Source organism: Tachysurus fulvidraco, chromosome 16, assembly GCF_022655615.1.
Source record: "Tachysurus fulvidraco isolate hzauxx_2018 chromosome 16, HZAU_PFXX_2.0, whole genome shotgun sequence".
In the NCBI taxonomy this organism is placed as follows: Eukaryota; Metazoa; Chordata; class Actinopteri; order Siluriformes; family Bagridae; genus Tachysurus; species Tachysurus fulvidraco.
In genome coordinates this window covers 11139863-11152735 of record NC_062533.1, presented here as the reverse complement: position 1 = coordinate 11152735, position 12873 = coordinate 11139863, and the positions used below count along the sequence as shown (strand labels likewise).

The 12873-nt window shown below is 39.7% G+C and overlaps 1 protein-coding gene across 14 annotated transcripts in view; it reads right to left on the bottom strand.

Annotated features, from left to right (window-relative positions):
- myt1la (myelin transcription factor 1-like, a) overlaps nt 1-12873 on the bottom strand; it is a 47555-nt gene that overhangs the window by 29778 nt on the left and 4904 nt on the right. For 11 of the 14 annotated variants that reach the window (XM_027166324.2, XM_027166323.2, XM_027166322.2 and 8 more), the window contains 4 exons: nt 4890-5011; nt 4637-4691; nt 3246-3279; nt 1783-1845 (listed from right to left, as the gene is read on the bottom strand). In XM_027166324.2, coding sequence (XP_027022125.1) covers nt 1783-1845; nt 3246-3279; nt 4637-4691 — 152 coding nt within the window. In that variant the 5' untranslated portion in view covers nt 4890-5011. The remainder of the gene's footprint in view (nt 1-1782; nt 1846-3245; nt 3280-4636; nt 4692-4889; nt 5012-12873) is intronic. The other 3 variants (XM_027166325.2, XM_027166327.2, XM_027166332.2) reach the window with 1 other exon arrangement.

Sequence of the window (12873 nt, the reverse complement as noted above, 5' to 3'; positions counted from 1 at the left end):
GAACTCCTTTCAATATTTGACTGGAAATCTTTTCCTACTAAGAAAACATTTAAACGTGTCCTCCCCTAGCTGACGTAAAAGTCACTGTGGGTCATGGTCTAGCGGTGTGTCTGAGTCGCTATTTATTTAAGCCTACTGGCAAAGGCGAGTAACAAAAAGAAAAAAACATACAGAAACAAGCAGCACACTTTCTGCAAAAGCCCTCTTCAAGCTGATTAGCATATTAATGGTGCCAGACTCACACATGTTCCTGAAACATGCTAATAAGAGGCGCGTAAGAGCATCCGTGCATAGCGGTAAGCCAGACAATACCAAGCTTTTATGCTTTAACATCACTTTTATTTATCTACTGCTCCCATTTTCACAGAGCGGCGAGACTGTGTTGCTTCATACGGAGCGTGCATTTTTAAGGAATGTGCCAGGCTAACAGGCTAATTGGATGGTGGCTTTACACCGTTGGCTCAAGAGCTGAGTCAATAAGCCAAATTATTGCTGGTGTGCACTGACTGCTGAAGTCCCACCTCTAATTTCTTCACTGGCTCAAAATAATTACAGCAATTCTTTCGAATTCCAACAGGGATTTTATCTAGAATACATTTTATCTAGAACTACATTGGAATTTTGCCACCAATATTTTTTTAAATGTTCAAATTCACTATGAACATAAACAAACAAAAAAGTTTGATTATAAAATTTGCAAAAAATAAAAACCAAACAAAAAAAAACTTTAAATAGAAAAAAAACAAAAACGCGGTTGTTCAGATATGTCCAGCACTACTTTAATTAGAGTAGGATTTGTTGGAGTAAATGTGGCGTGAAAGTAAAATGAGTCTTATTCTTATTCTTCTCTTTCAAAGTTAGCAAACTAGTCGCTTCTATACTTTTTAAAACAACGTAACAAATTAATAAAATAGATCACTTTAAGAAAACTGAGAAGGTTCTTTACTAGTCTGCATTTTTTTGCATTTCATATCCACTCAGTATTAATATGAAGAAGTCTATTTCTTCTGATAAATAAGGAAATAATAACAAGCTCTGGGCTGAGCTGGTGTAGGAAAACAATCCAGAGAGAGAGAGATTACAGTCCAAATATGTCTTATTCTTCTTATGTAACAATGATTTACCAGCAATTACATCTTCTTTAATTACTAAACAACACATCACACTTTTTAAACATTTATATAATGTCTAAATGTAGTGAACTCCCTTGGGATTTTCGAATCGTCTTGATTATTCACTTACTGTATGTAGATTTACGTTTCTGTGACAAGGGATGTCTAAGTTTAAATTAATTCAAAAGTTACAAAATAAATAAATAAATACATGGAGAATAATTAATAATGTAAAAAGCTTTAATGTTAAAGAAAAGTGTTTAAGGAAAAATGTTTGAGGAACATCTCTGCCCTGTCATGAAAATGCATAAATACTGAATATGAGCCGGCATAATATGCAAACGAATACAGTATATTCATATATATATATATATATATATATATATATATATATATATATATATATATATATATATATGACTGTAAAATATCATCCTCTATAATTTGCAAATCAGATCTAAAAGGTTCGTGCTGAAAAGCCTATTTTGTGAGTTTTCCTGAGTCAGCTGTTTGTCAAAAGTCTGGGGAAAATCTGTTTTAAATAGAAAAATATGAATTTTGCGATGTGTTGACAAAGAGACATAAAGTCTGTGAATAAAAAATTCTGCCTTTTTTACCAAAAATCTGTAAACCTTTTCTTCACCGTGTTTCTTGGGCTGCTGTGACTCACCTCCTGTGCCTGGCGTATTTGCCCCTCACGTGTCCACTCCCGTCGCACCCTGGTGTGGGACAGCTGTAGACAAGAGGAGGAAGGAATTAATTTTAAATGCTGGCACACACTTGCACTCTCTCTCTCTCTCTCTCTCTCTCTCTCTCTCTCTCTCTCTCTCTCTCTCTCTCTCTCTCTCTCACACACACACACATAAACACGCACACACTCACTCAGCATTTGAGCCAAGGCACATCAGCCTTCATTGCAAATTTACGGAGCTGTCAGTGACCTCCCGGTTGGTGACTCACTAGGCTGCATATTTCATATTTCATACTTCACTCTCTGGCTGCTCTATTTAGACCACCAGCCAACTAAAAGCAACACTGAAATGCTGCCAGATTTGGATTCTTTGACCTGCTCGAATGTGCGGTCAGACCCGTTAACCTAATCCTCCTTATTCTACCACCACAGACTGCATAGAGCACACCACCATGCAGCACCTTCAGAGCCTTCAGCAAATGCTCCACTTTCTATTTTTAGCCAAACTAATATATCTCTGTCTCTGATTGGCAATGCACCAATTGAAGATCAAGTTCTTGGTCTTACATATGATAAGAAAAAAATTAAATGCCTCACGAGAATGCAATGCATTCATTCGCATGGCGCAGGTCATCAGTAATAAAGCGACCCTTCAAGCATTTTATCCCTCATTGCCAAAATCATCCTTGCCTATTATCTGTGTCGGATCCGGACCAGTGACCCGTGTGTTACACTGGACCAGTCTGCTGAGGCAGCAGCTCATGTTGGTGGCATTAGTGAGAAAGCGTGGATTATTTATTTGTTCTCTTGTATAGCGAAGAAATAAAAGAGATGTGACAAAGAGAACGAGGCAACGGCTATTCAGTGTCTTACACCATATACCATATACCATGATGTCCTTGGTGGTGTCATTTTAATTGAAGACATCTTAGAGTAACAAGACAATATAAAAATAAACCTTTTTTACAGCTCCTTTTACAGGTCCATGGGTGTTAAATACTTCTTAATGATGGAGATGCTGCCATTACAAAAGGCTTATAAAGTGTGCCAAAAGTGGCACTATAGCTTCAGAAGTGAGGGGAGCGCAAGCCTGATAAAATCTCTTTCCCACCCTTGAGGAAAACCAATCCATTCATTCTTGTTATTCTGCCTGATTTCATTAAGAGTGCAGGGATATTTAAGAATACTAACTGGGAGAATCATATGCTCTTACGAAAGGCTGTAAACATTGAAGGTTTATTTATAAAACTGTACTTATGGTACTTGTCATATGAAATGAATCATATCGAACTGTATCAAAAGTACACAGCTGTCTGTATTTTTGCTGAGGCTGTATAATACAAGGTCCGCTTTGGATATTCAGCGGCCGATTCATTGGCAATACGTTGGTGGCTTGAAGGTTCCTGTGTTTTTAATGCACCTTTCATTGCATCCAGACTAACCTGAACAGCTCCTGTGCTGCAGTCTCCACGGCAACTAAAAGAGAAAAGAAAAGCCAATTAGAGGGAACAAACATCAATATCATCATCATAGTAATATTAACTTGTCCAATCATATCAGTGTCAATGGTATAGCTACAGCGCTGGGGAATGTAATGTTATCGCCATAAAAGGCCAAATATAAATCACAAAGAAGCAGTCGATTGTACTAGACTAGCGTGAGTGTGAGTGAGGGAGTGAGTGAGTCAGAGTGATTGAATGAGTGAATGAGTGAGTGAGTGAGTGAGTCAGAGTGAGTGAGTGAGTGAGTCAGAGTGAGTGAGTGAGTGAGTGAGTGAGTCAGAGTGAGTGAGTGAGTGAGTCAGAGTGAGTGAGTGAGTGAGTGAGTGAGTGAGTGAGTCAGAGTGAGTGATTGAGTGAGTCAGAGTGAGTGAGTGAGTGAGTGAGTCAGAGTGAATGAGTGAGTAAGAGTGAGTGAGTGAGTGAGTGAGTCAGAGTGAGTGAGTGAGTCAGAGTGAGTGAGTGAGTCAGAGTGAGTGAGTGAGTGAATAAGTGAGTCAGAGTGAGTGAGTGAGTGAGTAAGTGAGTCAGAGTGAGTGAGTGAATAAGTGAGTCAGAGTGAATGAGTGATTGAGTCAAAGTGAGTGTGTGTGTGAGTGAGAGTGAGTCAGAGTGAGTGAGTGAGTGAATAAGTGAGTCAGAGTGAGTGAGTGAGTGAATAAGTGAGTCAGAGTGAGTGAGTGAGTGAATGAGTGAGTGAGTGAATAAGTGAGTCAGAGTGAGTGAGTGAGTGAGTGAGTGAATAAGTGAGTCAGCGTGAGTGAGTGATTGAGTCAAAGTGATTGTGTGAGTGTGTGAGTGAGAGTGAGTCAGAGTGAGTGAGTGAGTGAGTGAGTGAATAAGTGAGTCAGAGTGAGTGAGTGAGTGAGTGAATAAGTGAGTCAGAGTGAGTGAGTGAGTGAGTGAGTGAGTGAGTGAGTGAGTGAGTGAGTGAATAAGTGAGTCAGAGTGAGTGAGTGATTGAGTCAAAGTGAGTGTGTGAGTGTGTGAGTGAGTCAGAGTGAGTGAGTGAGTGAGTGAGTGAGTGAATAAGTGAGTCAGAGTGAGTGAGTGAGTGAGTGAGTGAGTGAGTGAGTGAGTGAGTGAGTGAGTGAATAAGTGAGTCAGAGTGAGTGAGTGATTGAGTCAAAGTGAGTGTGTGAGTGTGTGAGTGAGAGTGAGTCAGAGTGAGTGAGTGAGTGAGTGAGTGAGTGAGTGAATAAGTGAGTCAGAGTGAGTGAGTGAGTGAGTGAGTGAGTGAGTGAATAAGTGAGTCAGAGTGAGTGAGTGAGTCAAAGTGAGTGAGTGTGTGAGTGAGACTAAGAGAGTGAGTGGGTTCAGATGCAGCATTATACCTCTCACACCTTTGGAACGTGTTCGATGGCGCTTCTCGGCTGCATCCACCTCCATCTGCAGAACAGAGCGAGCGTGAACATACAGCAATCCAGACTGGATCATGTTCGCATTGTTTCTTCTCACTATTTCTCATTGGAGCTGTCATTATGAGGCTCTGGATGAAGGAAAACTCCTCAACTCTAACTCTAACTCTGCTATTTTGACTTGCCTAAGCCATTCAAGCACACAGTGGAGCATTTCAGGCAGTGCTACCTGAGATTAGGAGTGAGGGTGGGGTAGCGGTGTCTGGAGCTCTCCTCTGGTGATCCTGCGGCTTGGCTGAAATGTCCCTTATGTTGTGTTCAGTGATAGTGATCTTCTTCAAAATTCATTTTCTGTTTAAAAAATAAAAGAAGAAAAAAGTAATAAACATATACTATTGTGAATAAGACTTTTTCAGCATAAATGTCAGTTTGTTTTTTCTTTCGTGAAATCTGTTTAAAGGATAAAGCATATATCTATAGCCAGCAGTACACTCCACTTCCTCCACTGTGAGCGAACACATATTCGATAACAAATCAAGTTACCACAATAACTGCTGGGTGAATGTGCCTTATGTCTGTATCTATTTGTTTGTGCGTGTGTGTGTGTGTGTGTGTGTGTCTTCTGCAAGGTCAGGAGACATGTCCTGAAAGCAGCAATAACAACAAAAACTCTCTATTTTATTTGTATTGAAGCACATTCCTTTTGTGAATATCACGGCACCTCCTACCACATACTGTATGCGCTTGGCCCATGTTCTCACATATTAGGACGTTGCATGATGTAGAAAGCACTCGTCATTTCTTCACCAGGTTGGATCGATGCATTTGAGCCTGAAGTTGTACCCCAGCCACTGCTGGCGAACTCAGTCTGGCCATAAATGGGGAAAACACTGCTTAGTATTCTTGCCAAGCTCCCATCTGTCTCATATAATATGATACAGTGCTCCCCTGCATAAAGTGGGCCACAGTCCCAAAGCAGGCTCTGCCGACTTTCTTGCACATTTCCTGTCTTTCTTTCTCTCTCTTGCTCATTATTTGGTGGCTGGTCGAGACAGGGACTGCACTTTTAAACCTCTATGCCTGCTGCCTCAAAAGACAGTCTTGCCATGAGTGGCTAGTTCACCTGCAGCCTTGTTGCAGAACACGTCTTGTTTCACCAGACGTCTGATTCCCGTAGTGCGTCAAACTGACTTTAAGACAAATACTGATAATAAGTGTTTAGGGCTTTCATAAGGGATGATACACAAAAACACTCATGTCCCCTTTGTCTCATGTAAAATTCATAAGAATTCAGACAAGTGAGTGCGATGTGATTAGAGTTCAGGTGATTTCATACTAATGGAAGCGTATAACGAGATCTATCTGCACCCTTAATATCAAACTTATTATTCGTAACTATTCATATAAATTGATTACACATGGAGGAAATTATACTGTTTTATCAGTCATCATGAACTTTATGACAAATATCTGCGTCAGAGCTTTTGACACAAATGCTTTTTACCAGGAATATCATTTTTGTCACCTTTTAGATCTGCCACAGACTGTACGAATTCTTACAAGTATTACAGAAAGTTTCAACTTCTGATGAATCCAAAAAGTCCAAATAATTTATGCAAGCCGACAGTGGGGAAAAAATGGTTTTTTTAAAGAGTTAAGTATTTTTTTGGTTAAGGACATAGTGAAGAAGGAGTTTATTAGTAGTAATAGGGATTATGCTTCCACTTTCTTTTCACATATTCCAGAGGATTATTTGCTTCATTTTATGACAAACACCATGTTTGTTTTTTTGTTGTTGCTGCAGTTTCTGGAATTTGGCTTGGCTTTTGTAGGGTTCTAGGGAAAACAAAGACTACTTCATTCGAGAGAAAGCGGTAACCAACTGGTTGGAGTGTAGGGATTGTTTTAAAGTCAGGGCTTGTGACCATAGATAACTTCCATAAGGTAGAACATTTTTATTTATTAAGACATCTCCCCTGGTCTGTATGAAACCTCCTCCACTCACGTGTGTTCCTCAAACCAGTTAGCACATGTAATGTGACTCATTTGATTTACTTTGATGGTAGACATTCTTTGTCTAGTGTCCTTAAATATGTGTCATGAGATATTTTATTTTTCTCACGTCAGAAGGATAAACATAAGCTTTCTTATAAAGTCGGGGATCTAGCTTGCTTAGCACATCAGAACGAACAAACAAATAAAAAAGACAGCATCTGATTGGTGGCGACTGATGTCTGGAACATGGCTCAATTAGAAGCTTGACAAGGACTTCAGGCTTTATCACTGCCTGCGTCAAATAGCCTGACTCACTCTGGGTGACTGCAGAATGGATGTGTTTGTGTGTTGGTGCCTGCAGTAATTCAGAGATGCTCGCGGAATCATCAGGAAGAATTCCAATCAGCCTTGAGAGCTGTGAGTTGAGGCTAATGGTGTTTTCTCACTTTCATCTGCTATCTGAGCACAAACACCAGAGCTCTTCACCATAAGCTGCACGACAGCCCATGTAACAGCAGCTTGCAACAAAAACACAGACTACGGTGACTTTACCCTGAGACTCCGGAGGAGAAGAGAGCATAAAAAACAGCACTGTTTAAAATTAGGCTGTAGATAAGATTAGCATATTGACAATAATGTTTTAAAATTTTTGGTTGTTGTGCAGAACCCAGTTTCATGTGGTAGAAACTCAAAATATATATATATATATTATATAATATAATGTAATGCTTTGAGGTAGTTCAGTGTCAAATACCATCAGAGAAGCCAACAGTCATATAATCTGATTTAAATAACGTATCTGTTTGCCTTCCCGTGAACATTATGAACATAAACATTATCCATGATGATGTCTTCATCCTCAGCATGAATCAGTCACCCTCCATTAAACACACAACCACTTCATCCACCCAAAATAGACCTAGAAACAAAGTCATATTCTCACCACCTCCTTCCCATTTCCTTCTATTCCCTTCCTCTCCCTTCGACCCCCTCATATCAGAGCATCATTCTCCTCCATCAGGCTGAGAGGATCTTTAATTGCCGTTTCCATGTACAAGGCCTACTCATGGAGACAGAGAAGCTCATGCCAGCAAGTCTTAATGATGCCTGGCAACGGCAGGAGATCTGACCAACACGTTGTCAATGGCAACCGAGGTGCTAGAAGTCTTCTCTGACAAAGACAGAAGAGGCAAAACCTCCCTGAGACACTATGTCCTCCAAGGGAGGGAGAGGAACGTCATTTCATGGACAAAGAAAAGCTTTTGGCTCACTGATCCCTGCTGTTGGGTAACACCAGGCCATGACCGACCCTTTCAACACACGATTAAGCAGACTAAACACAAATGAATGTTTTTGGGAGAAATAGGCATTGGCCTTTTTATTGCTTTTTAAAACAGGCATGTGAGTTTTATTTCTCGTTAGCCATGGACGTGTAAGAAACAGAATCAATTTAAACAGCAGCTGATTTCTTGACTTCTTCATATTGTGAATCTGTGCTTATTATGTGCCAATGACGCACATACACCCATATCTACAACAGTGAGATTTTTTTTATTAATGAAACACTTACATTTAATACTCAAAATTAACTTGAGAAAACACCACGGAATATCAGGTGACGGGTGAAAATATCACCCTGATCCTCATATCGTATTCACAGTGCAGGCCACAGTGCAGCTCTGTCTGTTTGCCTTCTTTCACACCACACCTGCCAATTACAGCACATTCGCTGCACCATAGCAGCCTGAGGGCTTCACCAAGCCTTCTCTCCACAGGTCTGTGTGTGCGTGTGTGTCTGTAAAAGATTGACTTGCTGTGTACACCTTGATCAGGCAGTTATTTTCTATATTTCGAGCAGAATGCAAAAATACAAAAGTGTGTACATGTGCTGCTGTTGTCTCCTTTTCACCCCTGAACACAAAAATCTTTTTAAATGCTTAATTTAAAAATGCTTGGATGGTTAATTCTGTTCATATAGATTAGTGCACCACAGTTTTTTCCATTCCAGCTGACTGGTGGTGAGCTCGTTTGGGTGATTCCACAATTGAGGTCTATTTGTGGTCTGTTTATATTACTTACAAATACGCATCTAGATTTTAAAGACTTAAAATACTAAAGATTATATAACATAAGCATATGTTCAGGTAAAAACATGAATATGAATAAAATCTACTAAAATTTAAAAAAATAAATAAAAATAAAACTCATCCTTATCACATTCAACCATACTTACTTAGTTACTTACAAAGAAAATACTTTGAATGTCAACAAAGAAATCTTGTAAAAAAAAAAGATATAGCTTTGTAACTCTTTGGTAACATCTAATAAACAATATTTAGCACCATCTCAGGCAGCAGTAAGCCATGAAACTGTAGCTGCGGACATTTTGCCGCAAAACCTGAAGCTAGCTGTATTTAGACAGGCTAAGCTAATGTTTAATAAATCTCTGAGTATATGACAAAGACTAGTATCTGAATTTGATACTAAAATCCCACTCCTTATAACTGTTAGAGTTGATTATGTATTTTTTTTTCCAGATTTGTCTACTATTTAATAGATCACTGACAATATGGAGAACCAGAAAGTAAAGTCACATGAATGTCCTTCTTTGCACAAGTAAAAGCTTTTTTATAAGCACTTTTTATATGCAGTCAGTTATCTCTCCTGTGTATGAAGGGATGTTTTTACATTGAATGTTATGTATATTCACACGATCCGACAGTTTTAATTAAAGCGGAAGGGTGTGGAGATGTTTTTAGGCCATTGTAGTAGATTGTTGGACATTAAAAACATACTAAATAATTTGTTTGCATAAATGTGTTCGCTGTAATGTACAGTGGTGACCGGTTTCCGGCTGTTGATTGGATCTCCTGGTTTGCCGTGAGTGAGTGCTAATCAGCAAGGCAAATCAGGGCAGATTGGGCCAAGACTTAGAGGAAATATGATTTTAATCAGCATGCTGCTCCCTGTGCTCTCTCTCTCTCTCCTGTATGTCTTATTCACAGTGCGTTTAGAGATGGCAATGGCATGGAGCAATCAGCTAGACCTCTACTGCATCCCACGGAGAAGAACATGCTTTAATTACCACCAGCTAAGACAGGATCTCTCTCACTCTGTCTCTCTGTCTCTCTGTCTCTCTTTGTCTCTCCCTACCTATCTATCTCTCTCTCTCTCTCTCTCTCTCTCTCTCTCTCTCTCTCTCTCTCTCTCTCTCTCTCTCTCTCTCTATCGTGCTGCTCATGCTCAGAGAAAAGGCTAGAGGCCTTCACATAATTATACGCAATAATTTGCCATTTTTATTCGACTTCTCCCATTTACGTAAGAATAACCAAAATTACTCATCTTGTTAAAATGCCATTTTCAGCACCGTACCTACTTGTGCTATGGGGGAATATGTTCCAGCGTGTGTTTGGAGGCTTGTGCTGCCGTGTTCTGTGGAGACATTTGGCTTTAATGAATAATTAGCACTGTGTTTTTGCTGAGTCATCATGCTTGAGGGACCGCACTGGACTCTAATGGAGGTGTTGCCTCATATCGCCCAATACAAATCTGTCTCTGGTTAGCCAGTTGCATAGTGGCCTGGGTGAATCGTGGCTTTTTTTGTTTGTTTGTATGTGCGTGTGTGTGTGTGTGTGTGTGTGTGTGTGTGTGTGTGTGTGTGTGTGTGTGTGTGTGTGTGTGTGTGTGTGTGTGTGGTAAAAATAACCACTCTCCCACTTCGTGACTCATTCTGTGGGCTTGCTTGTCCGACTCTCCCAAACAACGTCTGGAAAAAAACCCTGCAGCCAGCTCCTTGATTTACAGACTGATCGTTCATTAATCTACATATCTGCGTGTGTGTGTCTGTGTGTCTGCATGAGAGCTGTGCTTACAATATGTCAACCTAGCCAGCTTTTATGACAGAATAGATTCAGTGTGCTTCTTTATCAAATCTTCACCGATGCCCTGTTAAACACAGTGATTGCGTAACAGCAGAGGTTTCCTGCACACGTCATGGAAGCTTGATTTAGCCTGAACTAAATCCTTTATTCTGAATTAGGATTACTGGAGAAATGTTCTAAATGTCGATCGAACATTATGCAGTTCTACAGTAAGAGTGTGTAAGTTTGGTGTCCTGTTCAGAGTGTGTTTCTGCCTCAACCGCAGAGTTCCCATGTCCCACCATGTCTCATGTCCCACCATGTCTCATGTCCCACCATGTCCCATATCCTACCACTTACTGAATATGATAAATTACATTAAAACAAAATCTATGTGTTTTTTTTTCTAATAGATTAAAAACAATCGTACCAGATGCGTCCTTGAAATCATATTACAACAGGCACTTTTATCAAGTTATTCTTTTTCCGTTACTGAGTCAAATGCCATTTTATTGTCTACTTGCTATACAATGAACTATTAGCTTTTAAGCTGCTGTTATGTTCTATCTTATAGAGTTACACAAAAGCAGAAAGGTCACATTTAGGTAAATATCAGTGAACATAAATTCAAGCAATTTTCAATGCGAAAATATTTCCATACACTGTGTTTCACTAAAGATCATAACTCATAAGACCAAACCAAAGTAAAGAATTCCTTCTCTCCAACTGCGGGTTCTTCATGTGACGTCGGTTCAATGTAGCTGCACACGAAGTCAGCAGTAAACAAAGCAGCACTTCTTACTTCTTAATTCTTTTACTTTAAATGAGTTACACTGTATCTGCTGGTTTTTACTTAAGCTCATTCAGCATAGAGACATATTGATTTAACAAGCGGATAACACCGACTGTATAGTTCACGGTTTTGAAAAGGAATCTAGACGTCACTCATCATAGTTAGCTGGATAATTAGCTGCTAATAAAAGAGGATGGAGACATTCATGACTCGAGATGAAAAATGATGTAACTGAGCTCTCTGACTTCTCACATCACATCAACATTGTAAATCGGATGAAGTATTATTATTATTATTATTATTATGTAACCTATATTGTTTCGTTTCTGCAACCAAATAATGGTGCAGTACATAGCTCATACAAAAAATCACATAAAAAGAATGTTGTTAGCTAGCTCTATGATGCTATACATATTTTTTTAAAAAAATACTGTTCCACTACCCCTTTCTCCTGCCAGTCCATCTCTACAAAAACCCTGTACACTGTCTTCCTGTCTGTAATTGCAAAGTAGCCACTTGTCCCAATTTAGGCATCCTAATGTACTCTATATCCTTTTTTCTTTGGAGGAGCATAGAGAGGTGAGAGAAACCAGACAGGCCTCATATAATCACCTGAGATGAGTAATTAGGAAAAATGCCCCGTCTCGCAAAACCCACACACAAAGAGTACTTTTTTTGCCTTCAAAGAGCAGGGTGATGATGACAGCTTTCCCACTACCCCTCCTCCCACCTTTTTTCAGCTTCACTAGCAGGATAGTGGTCTCATCACGATACCTAGACCCAGGTACAGAAAGCCTCTCTGAGATCCGTCTGAATCATCATCCACATCATCAGATGGCCATGAATGAGAAGTTTTTAATGCACCTACTGCAATCTCTGTCTGGCTTACTGCACACGCGCCGCCTGCTCAGATAGGATCGTTAGTGAGAGGGAGAGGTGTGTGCTGCATGGCAATGCACTGTACGTGTGTGCTGGAACAACCGGAGCTCCACTATGGATTCAGTTACAGTGATGTGAATTGAAAGTGAACTTGCAGGGGTCCATATGCAAGAGAAGTGCTATGCTATTGCTTTTTTTTCTCGCTTCTAATCTTCCAGTGTTGTTCCTCTGATTGTTTGTTCTATCAGACTGCAGTAAAAAGAAAAAAATATAGATGAAAAAAGCAAGATAGATGAATTCTGGGAGGCTGAATTACGTGCAGTGCAGACATCAAGCGTTACTTGTAGTAAACGTTGTGTTTAAATGGAACGTGTGAATTTCTGCTGGACGGCAAAGACTGAGCACTTTCAAGTGGTTAAAGTCATGAAAGTACTGTTGCTAGGTAACTAGGATTTATTGACACTGAGCATTCAGTAGCTACTGACTGAGGCTAACGATTTAAGTTTTATACAAACAATGTAAAAGCAGGATGATAGTGAAAATACCACATCCATTTTCCATCAGAAAATTACACCATAATTACATGCAAGCTTAATCTCCATGAACGCTGCTATACTGAGAGAGAATATGGCATTGTGGTTTGGATTTCTGAAGTGGTGCAACATGAGTGAACAGTTCATGTGGAA